This window comes from Capra hircus, chromosome 3 (assembly GCF_001704415.2).
Source record: "Capra hircus breed San Clemente chromosome 3, ASM170441v1, whole genome shotgun sequence".
Lineage (NCBI taxonomy): Eukaryota > Metazoa > Chordata > Mammalia > Artiodactyla > Bovidae > Capra > Capra hircus.
Genome location: NC_030810.1, coordinates 47,246,715 through 47,264,321, shown reverse-complemented (window position 1 = coordinate 47,264,321; position 17,607 = coordinate 47,246,715). Strand labels below are relative to the sequence as shown.

Below are 17,607 nucleotides of genomic sequence, written 5' to 3'. Positions count from 1 at the left end.
CAATCAGTGCTGATGGCTATATGGCCAGTTTTGCTATTGTGATGTTATTCTGAGTTTTCTAGCTATCCTAGATAGATATTGTTTAAGAGACATTATTGTAAAGTTTGTTAATATTTCATGTACCAGAAAGAGAAGTACCGTAGTTGTTAATATGCTTTCCACGTGCTGCCTCTGACTGACACTGAAAATATGAAGAACTGTTCTAACTCAGAACTAGTTAATTTGTCAGGCTGTGTCAGTTATGAGTTGGCAGAAGTGAAGTGAAGTGAAATGAAAGTTGTTCAGTTGTGTCTGAACCCATGGAGTATACAGTCCATGGAATTCTCCAGGCTAGCATGCTGGAGTGGGTAGCCTTTCCCTTTTCCAGGGGATCTTCCCAACCCAGGAATTGAACTGGAGTCTCCTGCATTGCAACTGAGCTCTGAGGGAAGTCTAGAATCTGCTGGCAAAGCAAATAGCCTTCAGTTCACAGATATATGAGATATTAACAAAAGACAGAAGAAAGAAGAAGGAGGGCAGTTGTCCTTGGTATGTGTCTTAGTCCATTTGAGCTGCTACAACAAAATACCACAAACTGGGTAGCTTATAAACCAAAGAAATTTATCTCACAGTGCTGGAGGCTGAGAGTCCAAGATCAGGGTGCCAGCATGATTGGGTGAGGATACCCTTCTGGGTGTCAGACTTCTCATTGCATCTTCACATGGCAGAAACAGGTAGAGATATATCTGAAGTCTCTTTTATGAAGTACTGATCTCAGCCATGAAGGTTTTACCTTCATCACTTTTAAGTTCCTCCCAAAGACCCACCTAATAATGCCATTGTCTTTGGGACTTAGGATTTCAGTATATGAATTTGGCTGTGGGGGGATGCAGAACATAGTGGTTTGGAAGAAACTCCTAGAGGTAACAGAGGGTAGAGGACCTCAGAGCCCACAGTAGTAGAAGAATCTTATATCCATGGGGTCCAATGAATAGCAAAAATGCAAAAAAAAAAAAAAAAAAAAAAAGACCGGGTATTTCTAAGCAGGCACCACATGCTAAGGAATATCATATTTAATTCCTAACGTAATAAAGTTTTTTTTTTTTCTTTTTGAGTGGAGGGATTATAATAAACATCTCTCATTCTATAAGCTAAGGACAAAAACCATTCTCTTAGAACTTGAAAGGGTTCAGTATCTAGGAAAAGAGAATGAACTCCTGAAAAGGCAATATTCCAGTGTTTTTTGTTCTCTGGTTTCACTGCAAGTTATATTGTGAACTATTTCTTGAGTTGCCACTTTCAGATTTCATATCACTGATGCAAATAAAGAAGTCTGGATTCAAACAAATCTAGAATAAATATGAATAATCCAGTGGGTCCAGGATCATCCCGTGAATAGGTTAACGGCACATGCTTGAAGCCTACTAAGGATTTTCTTTAACACAGAACAGCAATTCAATTTTTCAAATGTATGTTTGATATAAAAAGAATGACTCTCTTTTAGAAAATATAATTATATTTAAACATATTGGAAGAAGCCTGCTTCATTAAAAACTCATCATAAAGATCTCTTTCCTTATTTATTTTCAGTCAAGCAGTGAAATTACATTAGGGTCACTCATGATGGGACTTCTAGGCATAGTTCATTTTTTTTGTATCTATTAATAATAAGTATGAATAATAATAACTAAGATGTATTCATATATATATGAATATATATGATTCTTCTTGAAAAAGCTTCAGTAATAATGTGTTGTTCAGCTTAGCCCCTAATCACCCAGCATAGAACTCATTTGTATAGTAATTTTTAGAATTGATTTAAATAGCTGAGAAAGATTTCACTGCCACTATCTCCAGATAACTGTAGGAAAATCATAGAAATATACCCTCCAGAGATATATCCCATCTCAGAAGTCACTCTCCTTCCAGGTCAGCTTTGGAAAGAGTTCCCCAGTCATCTACCAGGGAAAGACAGGTTCTTCAATGATGCGTGAGCAGTCAGTACTTCTAACACTCCCCAGTATAGAAGAAAGTAAGCTTTGGACTTTTCCAGTTATCTTGGAGATAGCTTCTTCTCGGGGAAGAAAATCCCCCCAGGGAAGATGCTTTTCTTTTTTATTGGCCATAATCACCTGCCAGGCTGATCAGAGCAGAAGGAGCTGCTACTGCCAAAGTGCTACTAATGTGCCACTCTGGTAAGAATGCACATAACACTGCTGGCTAGGGGCCAAAAATGGGCCTGCGCATACAGAGTGTGGATTCACTGCATGGTTTAGCAGCATCTGGGGCTTTGCCTTCAGATACATTAAAGGGCAGAGAGTTGGAACCCAGCTCAGAAAAACAGCCATAAGGAACATAAGCAAATATATTCCATGAAGTAACAGTATACTCCCTTGGGATTTTCTCTCCAGAGTCTAGCCAAATGAAGACTCTAACAAATCTCTCCTCAATTCTTCAGTAGAAAAATGAGTCTTGGTTTTGGTAGATGGGACACAAAAAGGAGTTAGTAGTCTAAGGAGTTGCCGAGTCCTCTGGAAGATGCAGCCTTAGCATTTTGTTGTCGTTTAATCTCTAAGTCATGTCCAACTCTTTTGTGACCCCAAGGACTGTGGCCTTCCAGGCTCTTCTGTCCGTGGGATTTCCCAGGCAAGAATACTGGAGTGGGTTGCCATTTCTTCCAGGGGATCTTCCTTGATCCAGGGATCAAACCTATATCTCCTGCATTGGCTGCTGCTGCTAAGTCGCTTCAGTCATGTCCGACTCTGTGCAACCCCATAGACGGCAGCCCACCAGGCTCCGCTGTCCCTGGGATTCTCCAGGCAAGAACGCTGGAGTGGGTTGCCATTTCTTCCAGGGGCTCTTCCTTGATCCAGGGATCAAACCTGTATCTCCTGCATTGGCAGGCAGATTCTTTATTGCTGAGCCATCAGGGAAGCTATTAGACATGGGCTTCCCATGTCTAGTAGTGAAAGAATCCACTTGCCAGTGCAGGAGATATGAAAAAGGTGGATTCAGTCCCTGGGTCAGGAAGATCCCCTCGAGGAGGAAATGGCAACCCACTCCAATATTCTTGCCTGGTGAATCATATAGACAGAGGAGCCTGGTAGACTACAGTTCATAGGGTCGCAAATTGTGGAACATGACTGAGCATGCACACACAATTTGATTTAAGCCATCTTGCTAAAGCTTAAAATCTGCTATAATGAAGGACAATTAAACTTTGGATTTTTATACATACCATATACTATTGTGTAAAAGTAAATTTACTGATGTGATGCAGAAAAATATGTAAGAATCACTGTGGGATTTTAGCATAAATATTGATAGATTTGCAATATGATACTATATTGAGAAGTATCAGTCTCAGTAAAGTTGCTCAGTTGTGTCCAACTCTTTGCAACCCCATGTACTATACAAACCATGGAATTCTCCAGCCAGAATACTTGAGTGGGTAGCCTTTCCCTTCTCCAGGGGATCTTCCCAACCCAGGGATCGAACCCAAGTCTCCCACATTTAAGGCAGATTCTTTACCAGCTGAGCCACGAGGGAAGCCCAAGAATACTGGAGTGGGTAGCCTATCCCTTCTCCAGCGGATCTTCCCAAACCAGAAATCGAATTGGGGTCACCTGCATTGCAGGTGGATTCTTTACCAACTGAGCTACTAGGGAAAGCCCCATGATACAGATGTTTAAAATTTCCATGTCCTAGATATTTTATGCCATATTTTCTTGTGTCAGAATTGAAAATCATTAGGTTTATAGGTCAAGTGAAATTTTTTCAATACTTATTAAACTAAAAATTTTATTAATCTGATTAAAATTTGAGTTTTGGATAAACCAAATTCAGCTATGACATGAAATATAAGTAATTCCCAGAGTAATCAAGCATGGTTGCTTATTTTAATCTGCATTTAACTGCAGTATATTTTATCTAAATTCAGATGCAAGTCACATAACATAATGCAAAGGAGTTCAACCTAAACTCTCAGGGGAATGTCAATTATTAGCATCTTCGTGATTAAAAAAATGCTTAATACTAAGATTTGAACACATTAAAGATGAAAAATTAACAAGCCGTTTGAGCTAAGAGATTCTGTAGCCCATATTATGATTAGCAAATTCTTTCACAATAAATTTTGGGGTTAGTTAGGGAGCAGCAGCAGCAGGGAGAAGTTATTATTTGGTTGGCTTCTCATTATAGCAGATTTCATATTTAGAAAGAAACATTCTTAAAGGGGCCGCTGAAGGGGACTTAGTGATCCCTGTGTTGTGGGGATCATTCGTTGTGTCATTCAAACTTCATTGACATACGTGAGAGTATTAGTCACTCAGCCATGTCCAGCTCTTTGCAACCCCATGGTCTATATAGCCCACCAGGCTCCTCTGTCCATGGAATTCTCCTGGCAAGGATACTGGAGTGGTTTGCCATTCCCTTCTCCTGGGTATCTTACCAACCCAGGGATCAAACCCAGGTCTCCTGAATTACAGGCAGATGCTTTACCATCTTAACCACCAGGGAAGCCCTATTGACTTATGAACTATGTATTATTCACCTAAGATACCACTATTATGTACTATGTAGAATTCAAACATAAAGTATGTCCATATGGCCTTGCCTTTTGAGAAATTTAAAGCAATTGTTTATTTGGGTAGACTTGTATGCATAGAAACTACTAGAGAGAACAATGCAGTATTGTAGTTTTGATTTTATAAATTCTACAACATTTTGGAGAGTGATATGCAGAATAAGAAAAAGAGACACAGAGAGAAAGTCATTTAGGGAGCAGTAGAGTGGGAGAGATAGGACATAGATTCGACTTACATGAGGATGGAGAGATCCGGCTGTCAGAAATAAAAAGGGATGGTGACCATTGGGGTAAGATTCAGGAAAAGAGAGAAGCAGAAGCAATCATGTGAAGCATTGAAAATGGGAGAACTATGCCAGGCTATCTGAGAATAAGGGCCTCTACTGGTAAGTGTGGAAAAGGAAAGTTGAGTATTCAGGGTGGAATCAGGTCAAATTGAATCCTATATTGAGGTCTAGAAAGGTTAAAGGACTTTGTTAGGCACATTACTAAAATGTGGCACAGATAGGCTGCTGCTGCTGCTGCCTAGTCACTAAGTCATGCCTGACTCTGTGAACCCCATGGTCTGTAGCCTGCCAGGCTCCTTTGTCCACAGGATTCTCTAGGCAGGAATACTGGAGTGGGTTGTTATTTCCTTCTCCAGGGGATCTTCCTGACCCGGGGTTTGAACCAGCCTCTTCTGCTTAGAAAGCAGATTCTTTACCACTGAGCCTCCTGGGAAACCAGCCAAAGATAGGACTCAACTTAAATACGACCCTCAATATTATATTTAGCTTTTTTTTTTCTTTTTGTAGATTTAACAAGTCATCTATTTGGGTTGTACCTACAAAGTAGCAGTAAAGTGTTGAGTCTGGAGTCAGAACCATCCTACTACAGCTACAGGATTAACTTTCATGAAAGTTATCTAAAACTATCATTTGAAATAGCCTCGGCCTCACCAGGTGGTGTTAGTGTTAAAGAACAAGCCACTGCCTATGCAGGAAACATGAGAGACTTGGGTTCGATTCCTCAGTCAGGAAGATTCCCTGGTGGAGGGCATGGCAGTCCACTCCAGTATTCTTACCTGGAGACTTCTATGGACAGAGGAGCTTGGTGGGCTACAGTCCATAGGATGGCAAAGAGTCAGACACAACTAAAGCAACTTAGTACACAGACATGTTCTGGTCAACTTTTTAGAAATCCGGAATTTGTGTTTTTAATGGAATCATTATATTTATTCCCTTTTACTTTTCCTTGGCTTTAACTGTTGAGATGCCATTGCTGTAATGTGTTTAATTTTCTAGAATACAAATCAATGTATGAACAGGACACATGGTTATCTAAGTCTGGTTTGATATATAGCACAGATAATCCCATAGGAAGAGTCTACCTCTGTCATACAGTTTCCCTTCCCCGGTATCTACTACTGTAAGGAAAATATAATTACACTATTATCATGTTATATGCTAACGGCAGCATGGTCAAAACTGTCTATGGGTTGCCATGGCAACCCCATCTAAGATAAACATGAAAATGGTATTCACAACACATATTTACCTAGAGTTTATTTTGTCTTTTAGGCTCTTCAATGGCCAACAAGGAATTATCATTCAAAACTTTAGCACAAGATCCATTCTCACTGTTACCAACGTGACACAGGAGCACTTCGGCAACTATACTTGTGTGGCTGTCAACAAGCTAGGCACGACCAACGCTAGCCTGCCTCTCAGCCGTAAGTAGCACAGAATTCCCAAAACGCTCCCAGGGCCTTTTGGCTCCTGTCTGTGAGCTCAGCCTGATGTGTCATGTTCCTTACACAGAGGAGATTTGGCCCCAAAATAATCTGGATGTTGGAGAATTTGATAATTCCTATAGAATTACATATGGGCTTAAAAAAATATTTTAAATCTGAGAGAAGGAGAATATTATAGGATCCACTAAAGATGTCTTCTGACTGATGATGGCTGGTTGGTAGAATTTAGTTTTGTTTGTTTTCAAAAATGCATTATATTTAAGCATAGATTAATCTGGATTGAATTTACTCTTGGTTGACTTTCTCTAGGTATTTTGAAATAGTGAGAGTTTCACCATGACCAAGGTATAATAGTGAGTAAATGATATAATAGTGAGTAAATGATGATGGACAAAATATTTTATCCATATAGGTAATGTTTTTACTCAAAACTGTGTTTTGAAAAAGAACTAAAGGTTTTACTTAAATAGGTACTTTAGTTCTAATGTATCTTAGTTCCTAAGGACCAGAAATGAAAAGAAAAAAAAGAAGACCAAACACAAGGATTAGGGGAAAGGAGAGAATTATATTTTAACGTTTTCAATTAGTTTTAGTACTTTTTAGAAGCTGTTGTTCAAGAGTTGTTATAACCAAAAAATATTCCTGATTTTGAAGTGGAATGTTATTCAAAATGTTCAAAGAAGACTCCAGAGAATATGCTGTCTTTTTAGTTGTACAGTTATATAAACCATTCTTATCTTTGATCGTTTATGTTTTTATGGTAACCTGACATATGTATATTTATGCTGTCATCCTTTGATAGTAAGCGCTCTCTGAAAAAGGCAAATATTATGAGTTCATCACAGACATGATTGTTTCTATTTTGCAGAAATGAGGAATGGGATATATAATACTCCTACTACCTAAAAATATTAAATAAGAAGTTTCATGATTTATGAACTCTGAATTACCAAGATTTAAGAATCTCTACTGTTAAATAAAATATATCAGTTGGTTGTTAAGACAAAATAATAATTTAAGATGATTTGTCCTATATATACTTTTAAAATATCACATCGTTTATTATTTCAGTTTAATATTATAAAGTATCTCTTAGTACCCCCCACTCTGAAAGAAAAGCATTGCTTGCCACGAAATAGTCAAAGTATAATATACTTGCTTAAGTTTCTTCCATGAAGATTATTTACTTAGTGTAATTATGAATAATAACATTGCAAATATTATAGAGCAGTGTGAATTCCAAGTTAATGTAAATATTGATACTTCTTTTGTAATGTTATTAATATTTTAAATTGTTTAAATATTCAAGAACCTGAAAGAGTAAATGAATTAAACCAAGTAAAGAAAAATTTAAGGCTTAATAGCACATTCATTTTTGCTACTTAAATTTCTAAACCACACTCTGGATTTTCAAAACTGGAGCATTAATGAATGTAACAAATTAGAAACAAATGTCATTTGTTTGTTTTACTCTGGCAACCTTAGCACAGTCATCTGGATATAATGTACTGCTGAAAAGGCTTCTAAACATGGTATCTTCAGAATGGACCCTGATGATCTTCCTTTGTTGCTGACTTTCTGTGCATAGAAGTGCTAAGGATAACTAGAACAATTGGATTGACATAATATGCAAATTTTATCTATAATTTTGAACATACCCCTGGAAGTTTTAAGAAATTTCTGTATATTCAAAACTCTTGTGTGACTTCACCTGAAACTCTTATTGCACTAAGAGTTTCTATTTTTTACAATAATTATTTTTGTATAGTTTGTATCTCTCTACCAAATTATGTTTGTTGAGAACACAGAATCAATATCTGATTAATTCTCCCATATCACTAAGCACAGTGTCTAATATTTCATAGACAATATTAAACTATGTCTGATATTCACATAGACAACTTATTTAGTGAAATAAGTGAATTAAACAGTGATTGAATAGACAATTAATAAATGAATGAGTAGACTGAGATTTAGCTGTGCAATGTATATTATAATCTCCAGCTATATAAAGGAATATTGCAGTGATGGTAATACTTATTGTGAGCTTGCTGTAAACCAGATAATATCTTTAAATGAATTTGTTCCAATATCTTTATATGAATTTGTTCTTTTAATTCTCACACTACCAAAAAAGGTAAATTCTCTTCTTACAGATGAGAAAACTAAAATGAAGGGAAATTAAAAGTTTGGTCAAAGTCAAATGGCTAATAAGTGACAAAGCAGAAACCTGATCAACAGTCTGGTTTCAGAGTCCCAGGTTTTAACTTCTGTGTTTCACTGTCTCTCACTGTGCTAAACATAAAACCAGTATGGAGATAAATTGTATCATTTGCAATATATTATTGAAAACCTCTACATGTAACATGTTTGCCTTTATTAGCTTTTTTTAAATATAAATTTTAATAATTTTGGGTGCTATTGTTGTATGTATAAAAACTGTTTTAATAAATGGTTAGAAATGGACAACATACACCAGATATAAAATTTAAGTTTATGAAAGATGAATGAGGTTAATGTTTGACCAAAATAATTTTAAAAGTGAGACTCAGAGACATTTGAACACATTTCTATGGGATTTTGAAACTCTTTGGAATGGTACCATTCTCCAACACAGGCACTGTGAATCTTCAAACTATGTAGAAAAAGACAGCTTTTTTAAAGTTCCTGTGAAGCTGATTGCCCCTTGATAAGAATTCCTCTTATATCTGCACAAGGTCTGTGGATGGGAGAGCCTTCAGCCTCTAAACTGATCCAAGATAAGTTGTTGGTCCTAAGTTAATCCAATGTTGGCCCATGACCTGCTAAATTTTTTTTTTAATCTGTTATTGAATATCAGCCCTTGTTATAGTCAAGGGAGTGTATAAAACCAAAGTGCTCATCTTCCAATCCAGGAGAAAGGAATTGAACTCCAAGGAGTCTGCCATTTGTGTAAATAATGATATATGGAACAAGCCATGAATAGAGAAATTCATATTATTATGATTTGTATCCATGACTATTAATATGCCCAGAAGTAAAGAAGTGAAGTGAAGTCGATCAGTTGTTTCTGACTCTTTGCAACCCCTTGGACTGTAGCCTACCAGGCTCCTTCGTCCATGGGACTTTCTAGGCAAGACTACTGGAGTGGGTTGCCATTTCCTTCTCCAGGGGATCTTCCCAACCCAGGGATCAAACTTGGGTCTCCTGCATTGTAGGCAGACGCTTTATTGTCTGAGCCACCAGAGAAGTCCAGAGAATTAATCAAATATGCTCAGAGAGTTAATCAAAAATGTGAGTTTCCCTTCATAGTGCTTATGCATAGCAAACACTATATTGAGTTTCAGTCACTGAGAATCAGGTCCCCGTCCAAAACTATTTAGAATAAATCTTGATTCTATTAAAATCTACTTCTTATGTGTAATAACCTACATTTTCCAGATCATCAAGAAGGAAAAAATCAAGAATTTGTAGTTTAGAGTCTTGCCATAACTAAGACCACCAAAAAGGAATGTAGCACTTTTTTATGTACAAATGTTTTATGTCTATGTTTCAGACATAATGGGAGTCAGTTCAGTTCAGTTCAGTTCAGTCACTCAGTCATGTCCAACTCTTTGCGATCCCATGAATCGCAGCACGCCAGGCCTCCCTGTCCATCGCCAACTCCCGGAGTTCACTAGACTCGCGTCCATCGAGTCAGTGATGCCATCCAGCCATCGCATCCTCTGTCGTCCCCTTCTTCTCCTGCCGCCAATCCCTCCCAGCATCAGAGTCTTTTCCAATGAGTCAACTCTTCGCATGAGGTGGCCAAAGTACTGGAGTTTCAGCTTTATCATCATTCCTTCCAAAGAAATCCCAGGGCTGATCTCCTTCAGAATAGACTGGTTGGATCTCCTTGCAGTCCAAGGGACTCTCAAGAGTCTTCTCCAACACCACAGTTCAAAAGCATCAATTCTTTGGTGCTCAGCTATCTTCACAGTCCAACTCTCACATCCATACATGACTACTAGAAAAACCATAGCCTTGACTAGATGGACCTTAGTCGGCAAAGTAATGTCTCTGCTTTTTAAAGCAGGTCATAATTTGAACCACAGTTTCATCACGTATAGTTATATGATCTTGAGTAAATGCCAAAGCTTCAGGTAATTCATTTGTAAAGTAAGTGCAATAATAGCTCCCACTTCATTGTTTTTGTTCAGTCACCAAGTGATGTCCACTCTTTATGACTCTATGGACTGCAGCATGCCAGACCTCTCTGTTCCTCCCCATCTCCCAGAGTTTGCCCAAGTTCATGTCCATTGAATCAATGATGCATCCAATCATCTCATCCTCTGTTGCCCTCTTCTCCTTCTGCTTCAATCTTCCCCAGCATCAGGGTCTTTTCCAATGAGTCGGCTCTTTGCATCAGGTGGCCAAAGTACTGGAACTTCAGCTTCAGCATCAGTGCTTCCAATGAGTATTCAGGGTTGATTTCCTTTAGGATTGGCTGGTTTGATCTCCTTGTTGTCCAAGGACTCTCAAGAATCTTCTCCTGTACCACAGTTCAAAAGCATCAATTCTTTGGCACTCAGCCTTCCTTATGGTCCAACTCTCACATCCATACATGACTCCTGGATAGCTCCCACTTCAGGATAAAAATTAAATAGCATGATGCATGTAATATATGTTACCCATTGTTATTATATCACACCCCCCAAGAACACTCAGTTCAATTGCTTTCGAAAACTATATATATAGATGGCTGAGCTTATTTGATGACTGATTGACCAGTACTTTACTGAGGGGTTAGGTAGTAAGTTGTCATTGGCAATCGAAGGAAAAGACACGTAAATTTGATATAATGTCTCAACTCTGGCTATAACTTAACTTCATCCCTTGCTCTATATGTGAACCATACTTTGTAGGACTAATTCCAGATTAAATATGATGTTTGCAGCATAGAAGTTCAGATATCTAGATTTAAAGCATAAAGACAGAAGTAAAGCAATTGTTCTATTATGAGGTTCCAAATTTTTATCAGTAGCAATAGTCATCCATCAAATATATAGACTGCCCACAATACATGAAGCACTGTGCTAGATGTTGGAAAGAAAAGTATTTATAGAATGGGAACTTCATCCTCAAAGCGTCCTCAGATGAATAAGAGGAGAGGTCCAGAAGCAGATAACTCTAGTGCCGAATAGTCAACAGTAGAGTACAAGGGCAGAGAAGAGGCTCTTCATCTATTTTCAGGACCATGACAGGACTGTCATCTAGAGTAGGTAATATCGCGGTATGAATTCTAACTAAGTTACAACTTCAAAATATTATTTTATCCACTATTATCATATTTTCAGAGGCAGAACTTTGTACAGTTCATTCAACAGTAATCATGAGCACAATGTACAGTGTCGCAAATGAAAGAATGAAACACTCAGTCTTAATGACTCAGGGCAATTTATAGAGAAAACCCTTGAGACAAGGATGTGATTGGGTTGAGCCTTGGTGTGTGAATGGGAGGGAGAAAAATACTCCTGTACGGAACAGCTCATGTAAAGGCATAGCAGTATGAAACAATATGATACATTTGAAGACCTGGTAGTAGTTTAATATGGTTAGAGGAAGAGGAAGAGAGTGTTGAGGGATGAGGCTGGACAAGGTGGTAGACAGGACAGAAAGGGCCTGAAGGTGAGTTTGGACTTTATCCTTCTAGTTGTGGAGAGCCATTGAATCATTGTAATAAAGGATGCATATAAAAAGATTTAATTTCTGAAATACTTTCTTAGTCAATGTGGAGGGCTAATAAGTGTTAGACTTACAAGAAGATAATTGCACAAAAAGAGTTACAGGGATGACAGAGATAATTAGGACAGAGGAGTTAATGACCAACTCTGAAGGCAATAGGAATGGAATTGTGAAAATCTAGATAACTCCTTAAGTTTAGTTTGGATATTATTAACCAGGCTAGAATGTAAGAAGAGGATTAACCCTTTTTTATTGGGGAGAAGATGAATATTGAAAGAGAGAAATGTGTTTAATTTTAGACATAGTCAGTTGGAGGCAATGTCCAGTGGGTAGCTGTACTTAAGTACAGAATGGAGATATGATTTGGAAGTACCAGCATGGATGTGGTAGTTTCCAGTATGAGAATAAATAACATTTCACATAAAGGCCATGTAGAGTGAAAAGATGAGCAAAAACATGTGTAATAAACTACTCTTCTATAGGCTAGGCTCTGAAAGGAAGAACACAGATTTTCAGATATTCTCTGCTCAGTGTAGCTGATGATCCCTCTACCTTGATGCCTCAGCAGCTGGCCTGTAGTGAGCTTCTTTTCTGATCAATAGGCCCAGTAGTCTGGTGTATATCAACAGCTCCCCGAAAAGCAAAGATGCAACACCCCAGTCTTTGGTGAATGATACTCGACAGGCTTCTTGCTTTTTTCAAGCTTCCCTCATTCTAGTTTCTTGGCCTCTTTTCTCACATCTTTCTTTGGTCCCCAAGAAGCAATAAACAGCATTGATTTAATATAAAGTCAACTTAAATTCTTTAGCTTACCATGGCCTATAGGCTGTAGACTGTAATTATAAGAGGAGCTATAATTTTAAGCTGAGATGTCAGTAATTTCATCCATAGAATTACTTCAGGTAGAGAGTAAATATTTCCTCAAGTAAGAGGAAAGTAAAATTTATAGTGAAAAAACTATAGAAGAGCTAGTATACAATGAATCCCTCATTCTCAAGATTACCTGTCCAGAAATTTCTGAAATGTGTCTGCATTCTAAAAAGTCATCGTGAGAGAGAGGTAGAAAAAGAGACAGAAAGAGTGTGAGAGCAAAAAAGAGAATATTTTGCAGATCACTGTAATCAGCCTCAGGGAACAGTGCTTTAACAAACTTAATGATGGATGACAGCATGTCAACTATTTATAGCAAAATTCCTTATTAAGTAAAAACTTGGGGATTCAGAATTATGGGGAGTTTATTATTATTTTTAATTGTGTGTGTGTGTGTGTGTTTTGCTCCCTGAACATGAGCAACCAAAGGAGATGATTCCTCTAGGTCTGCTTCTTAAAGAATATGAACAAGACGGTCCCATCCTGCCATCTATGGGTCTAATTTATCAAATGTACATCATCATTGGATTTGTAATCTCATAACCAATAAAAGTCATTTTCATAAGTAGAATCCGTATATACTTTGTTTCCTGCTTTGATTATAGGACATGTATTAAAAGACAATCTAAAGGGAAATAAGGAAAGATAGTTAAGAAGGAAGAGATCTATATAAACAATGTGCTTAACATTTACACTAGATGAAGTCTCTCAGTCGTGTCCGACTCTTTGTGAGCCCATGACCACAGCACGCCAGGCCTATCCATCACCAACTCCCGGAGTCCACCCAAACCCATGTCCATTGAGTGGGTGATGCCATCCAACTATCTCATCCTCTGTTCCCTTCTCCTCCTGCCCTCAATCTTTCCCAGCATCAGGGTCTTTTCAAATGAGGCAGCTCTTCACATCAGGTGGCCAAAGTATTGGAGTTTCAGCTTCAGCATCAGTCCTTCCAGTGAATATTCAGGATTGACTTCCTTTAGGGTGGACTGGTTGGATCTCCTTGCAGTCCAAGGGACTCTCAAGAGTCTTCTCCAACACCACAGTTCAAAAGCATCAATTCTTTGGTGCTCAGCTTTCTTTATAGTCCAACATTTACATAGTTTTGGTTTAATAGTCTTCACTTGAGACCTAATATGTGAAAATGTTTGGAACAACTCAAGCTTTAATATTAACAAAATTTTCTCTTACAGTCTCAGATAACAATACATTTTGTTAAACATATAATTGCTGAATTACTTTTTACTATGTTTCTTAAAGTGTGGTGTCAAATATTTTGCTAGAATACATGTCCTAATGATGCTATAGGGACCTCTCTCCTTCCTTTCTTGTATGCATGTGCTAGGGGGCGGGGCCCAGGTGCACACATATACATGTACATGCATTTATTCAGCTAACAAAATTATTGCCTCTGAAATATTACACATCAGATATTCAAAGGACTCACCAAAACTGTCTTTCCCTCTTTGAGCAACCCTGTGGAGACAATAACAAAGTCCAATTTTAAATACTTTTATAATCAAGTGCTATTTAACTTTCTGAAAAATCTCTCATTTTAGAGACTATTTCTTCCAAGTCTATTTAATTTGATGATACCTCCTCTTTGAAATTAAAAAACGAAAAGTCAGTAACTGTTATCCAAAGGGAAAATGGGAGAGACTATTGGAGAAAGTAAGAATGTGTGTAGCATAAAAGTTTTTCCCTGTTTAGATCTGACTGATGCAGGCAAACTTTATTTTTTGACTGATTTGTTGAATATGGAACCAGCTGTGCCCTTGTAAGTAATATTTAAGCTCTCTGCTTGCTTCAAATGTCCCCACATGCCACTAAGCAACTGTATGAGCTGTTACTTTTGCCTGTTATAATGAACCTTGGTTCCATGTGAAAGGTAAAACCACAAATCTGAATGATTCATATTTTATATTGAAATTGATCTCCTCTCCTGCAACTTAAAAGAGATAGGGTTTTCATTTTGGTTGAAAGAGGCAGTAATAAATTTAGACTTGGTGGTTATTAAAGATAACATGCTATGTGAGTCAACTTGCTTTATCCTCACAGCTTTATGATGTTAATGGAAACCCTTTCCTGGATGCTCTAGTAATAAGTATTTGACAAAAATTAGGCTTGAGGATATAGGTACATTTTGATATAGCTAAATTGGCCTATTAGATGACACTCAACCAAAGTGAAATATACATGCACAGTCATAATCATCATACAAGTAATGGATATATACAAATTCAACGAAATAAGAGTATGAGTGAAGCCAGAGGAATTTATGCTCCCTGACCTTATAACTTTCAGTTCAATTCAGTTGCTCAGTTGTGTCTGACTCTTTGCGACCCCATGGACTGAAGCACTCCAGGCTTCCCTGTCCATCACCAACTCCCAGAGCTTACTCAAACGTATGTCCATCGAGTTGGTGATGCCATTCAACCATCTCATCCTCTGTCATCCCCTTCTCCTCCCGCCTTCAGTCTTACCCAACATTAGGGTCCTTTCAAGTGAGTCAGTTATTTGCATCACGTGGTCAAAGTATTGGAGTTTCACCTTTAGCATCAGTCCTTCCAAAATATATTCAGGACTGATTTCCTTTAGGATTGACAGATTGTATCTCCTTGCAGTCCAAGGGACTCTCAAGAGTCTTCTCCAATACCACAGCTCAAAAGCATCAATCTTTAGCACTCAGCATTCTTTATAGCCCAACTATCTCATCCATACATGACTACTGGAAAAACCATAGCTTTGACTAGATGGACATTTGTTGGCAAAGTAATGTCTCTGCTTTTTAATATGCTATCTAGGTTGGTCAGCTAATATGCTAATATTGCTGTCTAGCTTTTTCCAAGAAGCAAGTGTCTTTTAATTTCATGGCTGCAGTCACCATCTGCACTGATTTTGGAGCCCCCCAAAATAAAGTCTGATGCTGTTTCCACTGTTTCCCCATCTCTTTGCCATGAAGTGATGGGACCGGATGCCATGATCTTTGTATTCTGAATGTTGAGTTTTAAGCCAACTTTTTCACCCTCCTCTTTCACTTTCATCAAGAGGCTCTTTAGTTCTTCTTCACTTTCTGCCATAAGGGTGGTGTCATCTGCCTATCTGAGGTTATTGATATTTCTCCCAGCAATCTTGATTCCAGCTTGTACTTCATCCAGCCTGGCATTTCACATGATGTACCCTGCATATAAGTTAAATAAGCAGGGTGACAATATACAGCCTTGACGTACACCTTTCCCAATTTGGAACCAGACTGTTGTTCCATGTCCAGTTCTAACTGTTGCTTCTTGACCTGCATACAGATTTCTCAGGAGGCAGGTCAGGTGGTCAGGTTATGCCCAACTCTTTCAGAATTTTCTAGTTTGTTGTAATCCACACAGTCAAAGGCTTACAGAAATAGAGTTTTGTCTGGAACTCTTTTTCTTTTTTGATGATCCAGTGGACTTTGGCAATTTGATCTCTGGTTCCTTTTGAACATCTGGAAGTTTCCGGTTCACATAGTGCTGAAGCCTGGCTTGGAGAATTTTGAGCATTACTTTGCTAGCATGTGATATAAGTGTGATTATGTGGTAGTTTGAGCATTCTTTGACATTGCTTTTCTTTGGGATTAGAATGAAAACTAACCTTTTCCAGTTTTGTGGCCACTGCTGAATTTTCCAAATTTGCTGGCATATTGAGTTAACCACTTTTCCAGCATCATCTTTTAGGATTTGAAATAGCTCAACTGGAATTCCATCACCTCCTCTAGCTTTGTTCATAGTGATGCTTCATAAGGCCCACTTGACTTCGCATTCCAGGATGTCTGGCTCTAAGTGAGTGATCACACCATCATGATTTTCTGGGTCTTCAAGATCTATTTGCATAGTTCTTCTGTGTATCCTTGCCACCTCTTCTTAATATATTCTGCTTCTGTTAGGTCCGTACCATTTCTGTTTTCTATTGTGCCTATCTTTGAATGATATGTACTGTTGGTATCTCTCATTTTCTTGAAGAGATCTCTAGCCTTTCCCATTCTACTGTCTTCCTCTTATTTCTTTGCACTGATCACTGAGGAAGGCTTTCTTATCTTATACCTGTATCCTGTGTGTATTCTCAAGAAGCTTACACACAAAATGGCATTGATCACTGTACTTGAACGATGATACCCAACACTGTGAAGGCTTATAGGCCATTTGATTCTGTACAGAACATCCACAAAATCATTGATCAACAGTAAAAGTTCACTGACATTTGGCCCTGTTCAAAATATTCTTGAGCATATTTGAGAATGCCAAATGATTTTGGAGAGGACTAAATATCAAAGACCCTTGGGCATGCACCAATGTATTATGGACAGTTTGGACAAAGTCAAATGTATATTAACTAGCTGAAGTAGAACAACCATTGAAAGCTGTGGCAATCCAGTTCATCAAATTGCTTGTTCTGTGCTGTGCTTAGTCACTCAGTCATGTCTAACTCTTTGTAACCCCATAGACTGTAGCCCACCAGGCTTCTCTGTCCATGGGGATTCTCCAGGTAAGAATATTGGAGTGGGCTGCCATGCCCTCCTCCAGGGGATCTTCCCACCCAGGGATCGAACCCAGGTCTCCCACATCGCAGACAGATTCTTTACCATTTGAGCCACCAGGGAAGCCTAAGAATACTGGAGTGGATAGCCTATCCCTTCTCCAGGGGATCTTCCAAACACAGGAATCGAACCAGGGTCTCCTGCATTACAGGCCGATTCTCTACCAGGGAAACC

General features: G+C 38.3%; 1 protein-coding gene across 1 annotated transcript in view; it reads left to right on the top strand.

Moving 5' to 3' along the window:
• NEGR1 (neuronal growth regulator 1) overlaps positions 1-17,607 on the top strand; it is a 1,013,490-nt gene that overhangs the window by 798,081 nt on the left and 197,802 nt on the right. The window contains exon 6 of the mRNA XM_018045513.1: positions 6,124-6,275. Within this exon, the coding sequence (XP_017901002.1) occupies positions 6,124-6,275 (152 nt within the window). The remainder of the gene's footprint in view (positions 1-6,123; positions 6,276-17,607) is intronic.